This window comes from Mycteria americana, chromosome 16 (assembly GCF_035582795.1).
Source record: "Mycteria americana isolate JAX WOST 10 ecotype Jacksonville Zoo and Gardens chromosome 16, USCA_MyAme_1.0, whole genome shotgun sequence".
Lineage (NCBI taxonomy): Eukaryota > Metazoa > Chordata > Aves > Ciconiiformes > Ciconiidae > Mycteria > Mycteria americana.
The window spans coordinates 1,631,980-1,647,174 of NC_134380.1; the positions used below are offsets into that span (position 1 = coordinate 1,631,980).

At 43.1% G+C, this 15,195-nt stretch overlaps 1 protein-coding gene across 1 annotated transcript in view; it reads right to left on the reverse strand.

The window, feature by feature from the left end:
- The window catches only part of SHISA6 (shisa family member 6), a 255,211-nt gene that overhangs the window by 16,835 nt on the left and 223,181 nt on the right, over window positions 1-15,195 (reverse strand). Inside the window, exon 4 of the mRNA XM_075519080.1 lies at window positions 7,177-7,239. Coding sequence (XP_075375195.1) covers window positions 7,177-7,239 — 63 coding nt within the window. The remainder of the gene's footprint in view (window positions 1-7,176; window positions 7,240-15,195) is intronic.

Here is a 15,195-nt window from a genome sequence, read left to right on the forward strand (position 1 = left end):
GCTTGCCATTGCATGGAGAGGAAGCAGGTTCAAAAAGGAAAATGCATCAGCGTGTTTGGTCCTGGCAGGAGACAAGCAAGGTGAATAAGCCAAGACTAGCTCTAGCTGCTGACAGAAACAAATCATCCATCCTGAATGGGCTATGTGTGACTGTTTCCTTTCAGCCCTTTGGGACGGGGGTGAGGCACAAGCCCCCAGACAGGCTGAAGGCAGTGCAGGGACCACCACAACCTTCTGGCAGAGTCATAGTGAGCTCCACACTGATAGCATTTCTAGCAATGCAAATGGCAAAAAACCCCACCTTTGCCTCAGCAGTTTTACATGCTTTGATTTTTATGATGCTGTGATTTTGCCTCCAGAACTTTTGGTCTTTTTCACTGGTCTCACACTCACTAGGAATAAAGACGCTGCTTCCCCTTGCTTATGGTTCGGGATCTTCTGCTTCTGTAAGAGGAACCTGAGGCCAGTGTCAGAGCTATTCAGCTCATGTTGGCCCTTTGCTTAACCACTGTTTTGTCACAGAGAGAAGCTCCTCAGGTTCCTCCTGCAGGCCAGGGTGGAGACTCAGTTACACAGCTGAGTGCTGAGTGTTACTCCACAAGCCTCAGTGTTTTATTTCCGATAGTCACGTGCTGGGTGGAACATGGGCCATGTCATGGGTGGCGTAACAGTATTCATCTGCAATTTAAGGCCTCCATACTCAGCAGATGGGCTGCACCTCAAGTTGGGAGGCTCTTTTAGCCCTGCCATACTAAGACCATGAAAAGAGTGATTTCTTTGTCCAAACACAGAGTGTATTTAGTCTAAAAAGCAAAGACCAGTAGCTTCAGTGCTGAGTGCTTTAAAGGAAGTTGCCACTGAAGTCCTTTATCTGTTCGCAGCCCCAGGGTTGTTCTCTGCGCTCTGCATCACTGACTAGAGTAAGGTCAGCACACATGTCATCAGAGGCTAGTCACATTGCTTAAGTCCTACCATGGCCCCAACAAACCAGTACATCCCCTGCACAGAGGTTGGCTCTGCACTGTAGGAAATTGTTAGAAAATTCGCAGGTCAAGACAGGTAAATGGCGATCCTGATTCATAAGCGACTTTGCTCCAATCTGCTTTGTAATTGTGTAACTGGAGCTGTATTGCAACACAACAATCTGTGATTCTGTGATTCTGTAAAGCTGGTGCGCAAAGCAGCTGAATCATCAACTGGTATCCCCCTAACCAATGGCAGCTTGTATGCATCAAAAAGCTGGCACTATGTTGTCCAGTCCTGACAGATTACCTGGTTCATCTCTCTTCCCACTTCCATTAAAGCCCTGCTGCTGTGCAGAAAGAGCAGTGTACATAATGTGTCTATTTGTTCTGTAGGTTATATTCTAGAGATCTGATTATCTTCTAATTTCCTCACGTATATTTCTACTGGGGATAAATCTAATTTAAATAGTCCTTAATTGTTATGATTTTGTAATCAGTGTCTTAAACACAATAGACACAAAACTCTCAACAAATTGCTGGAGGAGATGTGACAGTATAGGGAATAATTTTCATATCTTTTGGGATTGTCCCAAATTGAAGCTTCTGGTCTAATGTTAGAAAATTGAGGCGAGAATTATTTCAGCAATATATCCCCCAAAGCCCTATTACTGTGTGGGAAGGAAGATGCCCTGGATTTTTGAAATGAAGAAAAGAGACAGAAGGAAGAAAAGAAGGAAAGAAAAGAAAGGAAAGAAAGGGGAGAGAGAGAGAGAGAGAGAGAGAAAGAAAGAAAGAAAGAAAGAAAGAAAGAAAAAGAAAGGATGGATGGATGGATGGTTGGATGGAAGAAAAGAAGAAAGAGAAAGAGAACCAAAGGAAGGAAGGAAGGAATATAAAAAGACACACACATACATACATATGTATATAGGAATTTGCTTAAAGTTCACATGGGTACAGCTATAAAATGAAATTTGCCTCTACCGGAGCAAACCCAGACATCATCTATGGAAAAATACTTGGCCAAATTAAAAACTTGAAGTGAAGCCATTTGTTGCTTATGGTGGTTTACCAAGTATTTTTTGAGATGATTATCAAGTGCCATGAACTGACATAAAAATTATTATATGATTCCTACTAACTTCCTACTAACTATATTATTTAGCAATGTGCTTGTTATTTATATAGATGTAAAAAATGTTTATACAAGACTCTTTTGGTTAGAGTAATTAAATATGCACTAAATATAATGAGATTAAACTTCAGTAGCAGTAAAAAATGAAGTAATAAGCTTTACAGAAACTGAGCCCAGGCAGTCAACATATATTTCTGTATGGCTAATGCTACACTGCCTCAGTTCTGGTTTGTGCCCCTAGCTTCTTTTTTTTTTTTCACATTTTAATGTTTTTATAGGAAAATAATTTTATATGCTTATTTTCTATAAAGACTGAATAGCTAAGCAAGATAAATTAATGTATCAAGAGATTTACCTGCATTTCATATGTACAACTTAGTTGTGCTTAGAAACTAGTACTTGAGCACTCACATTCACCTTTTACATATAAAATCACTACATTTCCAAAAGCTGCTGTAGAGTTCTTCATTTGCAGCTAAAATCTGCAGCTGATGTAAAACTAAAGTCTAGAGCTAAGGAAACCCACATCAAACTTCTGGTTTCAGTGGAACTGAGGTCTGAAGTCCATCACTAAAAGCAGAATTTAGGCTGAGGTTTCTAAGGGACTGTAGATACCTCTATAAAGGTACATTCAGTGTCCTAGAAGTGAATTAGGTGCATGAATAGACCGACACCAGAAGGAAATCAACAGACTTCTTTAAGATGTGGGATACTCAAAGTCACGCTGGCTAATACTTAGCCCTCAACAACAGCAGAAATTAAATCCTGGTATTGCAGACCACAGGTTGACAGATTCTTGCCTGTGGTCATTTCTCTTGATCTCCATTGGAAATTGTCTTGCCCAACATATCACATTTTCCAAAAACAGGACAGACATACATTTCACCCCTCTGCAAAGCCTCTGTGCCAGCCAGGCAGGGAGAAAAGGGAGACTTTCTTCTCACTCTGTGTTAACTGTGCTGCAAACAGCACTATGCTAATTAAATGATAGCAGCCTGACAAAACAGATTATATGCAATCCCACCATTAATTAGTAGTTATTCCTTCCTGCATTGGAAGAGTTCAGTGTAATCACATCAGTGATCTCATGGCTGCACAACCCACTGCGATGGGCATACCCTTTGCATTGAGAAGCTGTGCGCCAAGAATGGCAACCCCGCAAGGCAGGTTAAAACAGAGGGTCTTGGGGTTTTAACCCTGGAACCTGAAGTTGAAGCTGAATATCTGAGAGAGCTAAGGTAAAATCTGCTTTTTCTTCCTGGCTTCTTGTGAGCATAGGTTGTCCTTATCCCTTTTAATTTGTTTCTTTGCAGGTAAAAAACTGCCACAGTAATACAAAGGTGTGCTTGCATATGGTGCTGATAGATATTATGTGTATTCATAGAGGGCCTATCACAGTGGCATCTGCAGGGAGCAGGACATAGGCAACCAGGTAACATCAGTCCATGGAAACAGATGTTTACTATCCTCTGCCTTTCTCAGTTGAACAAAGACAATATTGCTGATAGGGTTACAGGGGGTTGTTCCCAGAACTCTGTTTGGTGAAATGGCTGCCCCACTGCACATCTGGATCACTGCTGCACGCTATGATCCTGTTATGATTCCCAAGACCTTTGGGAAAACCCATGGGTTGATGCCATTTGCTCTACTTTTGCAAAGGACTAGCCAGTACAGGAAGGGGAAAGAGGAGCACAGGGAACTTGGCTTTCATCCTTCCTCCATGAGGCCTCTCGCAGAGCCCTGGGTCCCATGTCTGCCACAACTGTGTTGTGGAAATCCTCCACTGCTCAGTCCCAGGGTTGTATGAGTTTGGAGACTCATTGTAATGGGAATTATAGGAGAAGGTAAGAAACCTGTGAAGTTCCTGTGATGGTAGGAGATAGGAAAGAGATCATCAGCCCACAGCAGCTGAGTTCTCATCCTGACAGCTATTCCAGTTTGCAACAGCTCATGCTTCCCTTCATGTATACCAGGTCAAGTGCATCCTTGCTGGGTGAGGCGCTCTTGGGGAGGCTGCAGGGAGCTCCTCCAGGCATGGGAGGGATTTCTGGCCATTCAGGCTGAAGTGTTGCTTGCTTGGTGGCAAGTCACTGACAAATACTACCCTGCTTGCTCTATGCTGGTAGCCTGAGAACCTTTCTCTGCTTGTTTTACTTCAGTTAAGAGTGAACTGAACTTGGACCATGTGCAACACAGGGCATGTTTTGAGCCTCACACTAGCTTCTTTCCCTTCTTCTGCTCTTTTCAGATGGTGTCAGTGCATGGGGGGTGCTAGAGACAGGCTAAGAGACAGAGCTCCTGAACATGGTGCTCACAAAGACAGCTCATGTCAGCTCACAAATTTGCATAATCACACAGAAAATGTACACCATGTCCTACCCAGGAAGAGAATTAAATTAAACGTGTGTTGTTGCTGAACTATCTCAGAATTTCAGCAGTAATTATGAATACTGCGAGCTCTTTTGATGCCTTATTTGAGAGGCCCAAATATCTTTTTAGACTCACCAAGCAATGGCTCACCAGCAACAGCACACATGAATATCATGAACAAAAGTGTCCATGACCATATGGATAACTTAGGAATAAAATATAACTCTGAATCATACAGTTATTTGTAGTCAGATCATTTAAGTCACTTTTTACAACCAAACTATTGAGATACAGTAAACACAAGAAATGAGTGGAGAAAAAAAGCGCAAGTTTCTAATCCAAGTACATGAGTATATCTGCTTTGATTTTTGTCTCTCAGGTACATAAAAAAGAAAAGTATCTGTCAGGGCCAGAGGGAAGTTTAACTGTTTTAGCACATGTTGTTACCTTGAGTTATTGAATGCAATAGGGACCTGATGATGGAGCTACATTAAAACTTCTGGGCAGAGACACAGGTCAACAGGACTCAGCTGGCTCTGCTGAGGCAGATCGCAGAACCCAGCATGTGCTAGATTTGAAGAACAAGTAGTAAGACTAGAGAGAAGACAATACAATTTCAACCCTATTACTCCATCTTTTTCTTCTTTTCTTTTTCTCAGGAAAGTAAAAAAGTCAACAAAATAAGTTGTCTGAAGAGCATTTGAGGCTGTCAATTCAGGTTCAATAAATACTCCTATGTTACTGCCAGGTTTAAAGCTGACATTGTTTGTCCTGTGTTTTTTGGGAGATGAAAAAAAAACCCTAATAATGTAGTCTTACAATTGAAAGTAACTTGCAGGCTGAGGAGCTGCCTGAACCACCCTCTAGGAAGGAGAAACACCAAAGGTTTTAGGTGACCTTTTCAAGGCCAATTGTTCTCCCACCCTTTTTTGCCGCAAAGAAGCATGGAAATTTCTATACGACACACAACTCACAAAAAAAATTTCCAGAATAGTTATCAAGATGAAGTTTCAGAATTAAAAACAAATGCCAGAACAAGAGATTCACAGCTGCAAGAAGTGTATATTAAGATGAGATTTACCCATCACTTACTGGTTCTCCAGTGGAAGGAAGGTTCCAGCTGCAAATGCTGGAGGAATATATCACATTCAAAGGGTAAAGGGTGCAGGGAAGAACAAGGACAAGACCAAGACAAGGTAGCAGCAGAACAGGGAAGAAAGCAGAGAGGACCTGGAGGCTCATTCAGAGATTGGGCCAATTGCACAGAGACAGGGGGAACCACTGATTGGGGTGGCAGTGAACGGTCTGGATTTGGACTGAGCCAGGAAGCTGCAGGTGATTTGACTGTGTGGTCTGTGATTACTGTGATGCAGGGAGGGATACGCTGCTGACACTCAACTGCTAATCTGGGGCCAAGGAAATCAAAAGGAGGAGGGAGCTAGGGCAGAGGAGGCAGAAGGGCTGGAGGGACAGGGCTGGGCAGTCTCTGGCCATGGAGGAAGTGAAGAAACATTTCCAGGCTGGGATAAGATGGTGGAAACAAAGAGGAAAACAAAGGAGTATCTTTGAATAGCGTCTGAACTCTTGAAACTGGCTAAAGGATGACATGGGACATCCCCAAGTTTATTAGGTCAAGAGGGTTAGATAGAGACATGCCAATAAATGTGCTGAACCACGTGCAGAGGTAAGACAAATTAAAATCATGGTTTTTCAGAGCTCAGCAACAGCACTGTCAGAAGGGGTATTAACACATATGAAGCTGTTTGGGTACAAAGACCAAAGCCAGGGAAGCTTTGGAGGAGCTCTGGAAGGGCTGCTCCCACCCTTTAGAGGGATGACCAGACAGTGGTAGTGGTATGGTAGTGATAGGCTGCCCCACACACCTCCTGAGGTGTCACTTCTGAGGTTATGGGGATAGGTCAGTGCTGGTCCACCTTGTGGTGGGCATAGGGACATGAAAGGTGCTTTGGGTTTCCTAAGACCCTTCCCTAGGAAGGGTCAGAGAAATGTCATGTTTCCACAATAAAGGGGATTTAGAAGGGTGTGAGAGCAACCACTAGAACTGGTTTACAAAGAGGCGCTTCTGTTTATGAAAGTGGGCAGGGGGAGTCCTGAATCTCTTAATGGTCTTTACCTATCCTGCATACTAGAAACTAGAGAGACATTGTGCAGTGAATCAGGGGCTTCTGTAGGTTATCCCAAGCAGACCCATGCAAGTATGGGCTGGACAGCTTGGATTTAGCTGTGAACCCAAACTCTGGCCACATACTGTTATGCCAAAATCATGTTAGCTTAGGAGCCCTTGCCCCATGTTCACTGTCCTTCTAACCTATCTTAGAAATATGCACAAGCAGCACTATAAATTGAGTGGCTTGGCTGACAAGAGGGACTTCTCTTTGGTTATAATTTTTACCGTTTTGGCCAGTTAAATCTGATAGCACCTGGCTGCTGTGGAAGGGAAAAAGGAGCAATCAGACATGGGGAAACACAAGGTTGACAGGTAACACTATAAAAGACTGGGCCATATTTCATTGTGTGCACTATTTAAAAATATGGTCCTATGTTTAATGTTAATGGAAACCATCATTCATGCATCACTGCCATAGGAACATTTCTATTAACGTTAAACATACATTGACACCAGTAAATGTTACTGGCTGGTAGAGGAAAGTTACAACGTGTGTAATTTTGCTCTTTGTTTTCTCTTACCATGTGTAGGTGTCTGGGTGGCACTGTTTAGTATCAGGTGATTATAATTTTGGTCTTGGTCATCTGAAATTCACAGAAAAAAAAAATCCCTTTAAGAAACAGCTTAGCATACCCACTGATCTGCAGATGATAATTACAGCTCACAGTATTCACAGGAAATCAGCATGATTAAGGAAAGGAGAAGAAAATGCTTAAGAAAGCAGAAGATTCTGTTATGTAGTTCACTTAAAATTCCAGATGCAAGAAGAACACGATAAGGGGAAACTGCTCCCCTTCTGCTGAGTCTGCAAATTAGAGTTATCTGCAAAGGTAAAAAGCATGTCCAGACAGGAACAAACCACAACTGGTGTACTGACATCAGTGGTGTGTTCCTGGGAACTGCTGGAACCTCGTACCCCCTACTCCACTGTTCCGTCTCCATTCAGCATGAAGGTTTTCAGGATGTTAGCCCCAACTACATTAAAAACAGACTCTCCCACTGAGACTGCAACTACAACAACAATATTCTGTATGAGTACAGGGAAAGATCAAATAAGTGGCCTCATAAACGCAGGAGGAAGAGTTAAATAGCTGCACGTGGACTGTAGATCTCCCTCTCCTGAGAAGGGAGAATCCTGTAAGACCTGATGCATTCAGTATTAAATGCACCATGCTGCAAAGCAGGAGGAATGATCAATGGCAGAACGACTGCTACTATTGTGGTTAGTAGCCACCCTTTGGGTTGGAAAAGAAATTTTCTTTTTCTCGCTGTAATAAAACTGTTAGATAGGTGACTGCTGATGAACTTCTATCATCTTTAGTTTCCAGACAAGCCTTCAGTAAGGAATGAACTCTTTTTCCAGATCTTTACAACCTGTTATGGAACTATAGTAATGTAGGGTGAGAATGGATTTCAAGAAATCTTGCATCTCATGCTCTCCCAGTGCAGGATGGGCTAGTCTGATGTCTAGTCTGCTATTCTTAAAAACCTGTCATTGATATTTCACTTTCTCCCCAGAAGATCTGTTTCATTAGGTCTTTCTTAGTGCTTTTTAGGCCAATTGCTTCTTTCATGTCTACCAGGGACATGGGAAAAAATCCCCCTTATTTCTGCAATAGCTCTTTATGACAAAGCTGTTACTATGTATTTCCTTAACTTTATTCTTCAAGCTAAACAATGCCATTTCCTTTATATTTCCCTGTAAAACTTGATTTGCCTTTGGTTATTGTCATTCTAGCATCCTGTGGTCTCTCCAATTGACCTAGATCCTTCTCAAGTCTGGAATACAGTCTGGGACATGTTTCTGAAAAGAGATCTTACCCGTACAGAGTGGCTGGATTTTTCCCAGTCATCTGATCTTGTTCACACAAACTTGCATGTTTTTCTTTTCCTGGTTCTTGTAAAAGTTTGTGATCTTTTATGATTTGTTATTGCTTTTCCAAAGAACTGCTACCTGTCCAATTGTTCTTCAACATATGCAAGACTTTTTAGTATTCCTGTTTCAGTCCAATGCGTAGCATTTTTCTCCATTTAATCAATTTATTTTCAGTCTATTTCTCCAATTTGTCAAGAACATTTTAAATTCTAATCCCATCCTCTAATAGACTTATGGTCATCCAAGCTTCATATCATCTGCAAATTTAATAAGCAAATTCCTTTTCCACCAGTAACAAAAAGACTAAATGCAGAACCACATCAGTTCATCCTTCTATTGATATTTAGTTACCTTTTATGGTTAGTCAGCCATTATGGCATCTACCCTATAGAGGTTCATTAAGAACATGCTTCTCAAATTAGTCTCGCATTACTTTCCCAGAAACTGCTGAAAATCTTGCTAAGGTTATGATTCCTTAATATAAGCTAATTCTTCCTGGCTACAAAACAAAATAAAAAATAAAAATAAGATTAGCTTGACATGATTTGTTTCTGAGAAGTCCATGTGTCGTGCTTTAGCCCCAGTCAGCAACTAAGCACCACGCAGCTGCTCGCTCACCCTCCCCCCTCCCGGTGACATGGGGAGAGAATCAGAAAAGCACCAAGGATGGAGACTCCAAATCCTTTCTGCAAATCCTCTTCTGGTGTTCAATCACCGTCACAGTAAGAAAGTTTTTTCTTATGTTTAAGTGGAATTTTCTGTATTACAATTTGTGCTCATTGCCTCTGGCCCTGTCACTGGGCACCACTGAGAAGAGCCTGGCTCTATCTTCTTTATTTATCCATCAGTTATTTACAGATATGGATGAGATCTCCCTGAGCCTTCTCTTCTCCAGGCTGAAAAGACCCATCTCTCAGCCTCTCCCGTTTACAACAGATGCTCCAGTCCCTTAAACGTCTTCCTGGTCCTTCGCTGGACCCACCTAAGTTTGTGTGTGTCTCTCCTGTACTGGGGAGCTCATCACTGGTCCCAGCACTGCAGATGTTTCTCACCAGTACTGAGCAGAGGGGAAGGATCACCTCCCTTGACCTGTTGGCAACACCCCTCCAAATGCAGTCCAGGATGCTGATGGCCTTCTTTGCCACAAGGGTGCATTGCTAGTTCATGTTCAGTTTGGTGTCCATCACATATTTTATGGGTTATTTTACCCACTATTTATTACCTTATTTATAAGTTATTAAAACTATTTTTGAAAGTTGGAAATTAGATAGTGAGTAATGAGCCTGTTGTATTTTTTGATGACCTCTCCTTGACATTTGCAGCTGATAAGCTCATTGAGCATGACTGAATTGCTATACAGCCACTTCTCTCCTGAAAGCCTTATAAAGTGAGATATTTCCCCAGGAGTTCTCCATCCTTCCACATGCTTTGTATAGTAGCCTGTGGTTCCTATGCTAGTCCCTCTGGGTTTCAGCCAGGTGTAGGACTGCAATCATGCAGGGCAGCTAAGGACAGCAAGAACTTCCAGCCTGTCTACAGCAAAGCTAATTTACAAATCTCTGCTGGTTTTGGCTGGGATAGAGTTAATTTTCTTTATAGTAGCTAGTATGGGGCTATGTTTTGGATTTGTGTTGAAAACAGTGTTTAGTTTACTAACAGTGTGAGTTGTTGCTAAGTAATGTTTGCACTAGTGAAGGACTTCTCAGCTTCCCATGCTCTGCCAGGTGCACAAGAAGCTGGGAGGGGACACAGCCAAGATAGTTGATCCAAACTGGCCAAAGGGATATTCCATACAATATGACGTCATGCTCAGTATATAAAGCTGGGGAAGAAGAAGGAAGGGGGGACATTTGGACTGATGGCGTTTGTTTTCCCAAGTAACCATTACACGTGATGGAGCCCTGCTTTCCTGGAGATGGCTGAACACCTGCCTGCCCATGGGAAGTAGTGACTGAATTCCTTACTTTGTTCTGCTTGTGTGCATGGCTTTTGCTTTCCCTATTAAACTGTCTTTATCTCAACCCACGAGTTTTCTCACTTTTACTCTTCCAATTCTCTCCCCCATCCCACCAGGGGGGAGTGAGAGAGCGGCTGGGTGGTGCTTAGTTGCTGGCTGGGGTTAAACCATGACAAAATCAAATTGCAGAAAACATCCAAACATCCAAACTGTTTGTCCTCTTCTCAATTAATGTTGCTTACACGCTACAGGAGCTGACAGATAAAATGTTACACAGAGATGGAGACACTAGTGTGTGTGAAATACAAGCTTTTAAAACAGTAGCAGACATAACTTGAACACATTAATTGTTCCAGAAGGGAAACAACAGAGGTTTTTCTCTCCTGAAAACACAGAGTACTCCACTGCAGTCACTTACTCTCACAACCTCACTCCTGAGTAAAATTGTGTCTTCACTGAGGACAATTACACCTGCATCTACATGAACAGGAACTATTGCCTTCCGATTCTCATCAGCTTTCCATTTCACCCCAAATACTTTCTCTTTCCCCTTCCCTTCCCTTCCCTTCCCTTCCCTTCCCTTCCCTTCCCTTCCCTTCCCTTCCCTTCCCTTCCCTTCCCTTCCCTTCCCTTCCCTTCCCTTCCCTTCCCTTCCTCCTAAAAAACTCAGGTGCTTTGAGGCTACTGCTTAAGAAATGGCATCCAAAATAGTTAGAGCCTGAATTATTGGCATTTTCATATGGCTGAGCTAATCAGGCATCTGAATGCAGCACTGGGCTTCATTTACCACTTCTGTAGCCTATTGTAAACACTTTCTAAGCAATAAAATGCTTTAAAATGATGGCTGAGCCTTCCTGCACCTCTTCAGGTTTAACAAGATAATGCTGTTAATTGTGAAGTGCCAGTTAGGCAGAAGCATATCTATTGTAGAGACAAGGATCTGAGTTCAAAGCTATTTACCAGGAAACTCCATTAGGGAAATAAAAGATTCACAGTGCTCTGAATTGCCAGACCACAATATAAAATTTCTGAGCACAGCTGGAGGAGTGATCAGATACAATAACCAGCAGAAAGAATGAGACATTTTACTGACAGAAGGGAAACCAGTGCTCCTGGCCCCTTTGCAATCTGGGAGAAGACACGTGGACAGACAGGGATTTTAAGGGCTTCAGGTTTTTTTCCAAAGGAAATGGGTTCACATAGTAAGGACAGAACAAAATGCTGCATCCCACATGATTATATCTGTGGTCTATATGTGAATTCAGTAACCTCTGCGCTGGGAAATACAACTTTTCACCCACATGGGAAAGGGGAGTCTGTGATGGGGTGCATTTATGAAAGGAGAAGGGAAAATGCTGTTGGAGGGGATGAGATACTGCAGGGAGAAAGAAAAGCCTGTAGGTACTGGGAAAAGCTAAGGGACAAGTTTCTGCCTAGATGGCCTTGCTGCCATGCTGAGGTGGCCCTTCTGCTGCAGCTACTAACCTGTCTAATCGCTCCAGAAGCTCTCAGTGCTACTGGGTAGGATCCACCAGTAAGTACCTGCGTAGCTTAGAGCACAGTGAAACCAACCCAAATGTAGGCTGCTGCTGACAGGAGCAGGGCAGCCCCATCTCCTGCCCTGACCGTGTCCCTGCAGGAGAGCCTGTACAGCTGCCCCACAAGCCCTTGGGGAAGTGGTCCAGCTGAACATGCAACATGCACAGTACGTTCAGCCAGAGCGCTCCCCAACCAGGCTCCCCACTCTGCACCCCCAAGGCCACCAGTGACAGCATCTGTGGGCCCTAGCACCCTACTTCTGCTGGTGGCACTGATATCTTGGACCCTGAAAAGGAGAAATCTTCTTCCAAGTTCAGCACCTAGGGAAGCAGATGAGCCTGTGCGCCACCTCTGAGTCCTCACTGTCTCTCTTCTCCCTATTGCTTCCCCACATTTCTCCATGTGTCTCCATGGAGGTGACACTCAGATAGGCTGGCAGCCCAACACAGTCAGACCTGCAGGAAGAGGTGGTTTCTGCTCTGCCTGGAGTCAGTGCTCAGGCAGCTGTGAGAGAGGGGTTCAGGTGATCTCCTAAACTTCCCCAAGAGCCTCTCTCCTTAGTATCCCCAGCTTGTGTTTGAAGATGGAGAGGAGGGATCCCTCTAATAATTCCTGAAATTTCACTGAGAATGCACGTGCATTTTTGAAAAGACTTCATCTAGTGTCAGCCATGGCATCTAACGATTGATTTCAGGAAGCTCAAGCATCTTTTCCACAGAGGATGATAAAACATGAAGCTATAATTTACCCAGTGAATATGAAGAGTGCTTTATGGTCCTGCAGTAGCTGAGCAACTAGTGTTGGGGCAACATGAACTCCCTCAGACGTCTCTGTGCAACGGGCACTGTGAGTGCCCAGAGCAAGTCAGGATCTGGCCCTGGGCTCCTGAGAGCACCCCTAGTGGGCAACTAAAATCATAGCTCCAGGGGTGGGACAGTGCTGGACAGCCCTTCATCACCTTCTTTGCAGAAGCAGGTCTCCTCATCTGCTGAAGTATCAATCTCAGCATTGAAAGGAGCTCTTCTTCCCATGGTCAGGACTGACAGCTCTGATTTGCAGCATAAATCACTAACTGAATTGTCTCTCTCAAGGTGCGAAACCCCGGGTAACTGATGAAGAAAACTTTAAATAGCCCCAAAGAGTTCCCATTGCACTTCTTATCCAGGAGATCCTCTTAAGAAACAAACTTTTTGTGTGAAGACTTAACCTTTCTTTAGGTACTTGGTTTTAGTCTTCTCTAGGGTGTATTTTTTCAGTGTCAGGGATTTCATATGTGTTTGTTATTACTAAAAACTAGGTTTATTGTGTTCTATAATGGAAAAAATAGAAGTGTCAGAATATGAAAAGAAAACACTGTATTTTCCAGCCGGTCTTTCCTAATAAAGTTCCTTATAAAAACTGCAAAGCAAGGATATTTTTAATATATGCCAACTATATTACAGATATATGATAGTTCTGACAGTCATGCAATATTTTGCATTAGTTTTACAGTATTTATTAAAGTACTGGGAACTGCTCTGAAATCTATAGTCAACAGGACAAAAGAAATGGTCTAAACAGAAGCAATCAGTCTATGAAATACAATTCCTTGCCTTCTGCCTCTCTGGTCTTTTCAGCAACTTCAGCATTTACCTACCTTCAACCTTATTCCCCAGCTGAGATTTTCAGAGAAGGATGTAACAAGCGGTTTATTTTTCTGATGACAAGATAACTGTTTGGCATCTGCACTAATGAAGAGAAAATCCCTTTCAAGGGCTAATCTTCCAGAGTACTTAAATATGACAAAAGACTTCAGGCTTTAGGAACTGAAAGAAATGCAGACCCCAAAGGCAAGGAGGAAAGCAGACCAAAAACTGACGATGGGAATATAAATACTTTTGGCATAAAGCTACCCATTTATCACCTACCTGCCCCCTTCTGGCATTTTCTATTCACAATTTGTAGTCCAGAGGGGAACCCTTGAGCAAATGTCCTTTAACTGCTGCTACGCTGGTCAAGCAAAGCTGAGCAGGGTGCCTGGGCAAGGGGAGCAGGCATCAACCCTGTGTTACGCAAAGCCTTTTCTCGTTGGTTTAGATCAGACAGAGATGGTGGCAGACCACAGCTCCCAGCACTGGGGCCATCCCAGGGAACTGGGGAGGCTAAGCCCATGGTCACCTCCTAAGGGAGGTCTGCCCAGCAAGCCAGGACTCTGCAGTGCCTTATCAGAGGTAATGAGCATATGAATACTTAGCCTAATAGATCATCAAATCCCAGCTGTCTTTCATGTACATTAGCCAATAACTAATTACTTTATACTTTTATGCTGTGAATATCCTGCTTGCGGAGTGTTTCTGCACCTGGCTAACGACACCCAAACAAACGGACCCCTAAAAAAGGGATTGTAGCAAGGGGCACACAAGACAAAAACAAAAATTAAGCTACTAGTAAAGTCAGCATGTCAGTCATTACAGGGGTTGGAAATACCAGATTAAAGGCTGTCCCCAAACCCTTAATTCGATATTCATTATGTCAGGTTTTTGTTCTACCATTCCAGCCTATTTTTCAACTGTAATCCTGTGAGTCATTCATTGAACAGGATGCTCGGGGAATAAGGCAGCTATTCAAGAGTTATTTTAATCCTCATTAAGCGGTGAATGGCCCTGTTCTTTAGTATCCCACGCCATCCAAATCCTGCACTGATTGTGGAACTGTTATTTTCCATGCAGGCTTTCCTCTAGCACTCATCTAAGCCTCGCAAACAGCTTCCAGACTCCCATTGCAGGTAAGGTGGGGTCTGTCAGCCCCAGATTTAAGCTGAGCCTGAGAGCAATTGTACTTGCATCTGCAAGGTTTTATTACTTTTGAGGAACAGCTGTGGAACACTCAGGTCAGATTTTTCAAATCACACTGGAGATTTTAAATAGGATTTTGCAAGCATAAATCAGATGCTAATTAATCATACTACTTTTGTGGGGAAGGTAAGGCAGGTGCAACTGTTCCTGGTTTACATGCGGGGAAAATGATGAAGACAGGTGGAATCACTTCCCTGTGGCCACACAGTAACACAAGGAGGACTGGAAATGCTCCTTCCAGCCCAGTTCAGCCCCAGGCTTGTTACTCTCCATCACAACGCTGCTGGCCACAGCAGTGAGAGCACACCCTGCCTGATTATGGCTGTGGCAGCTC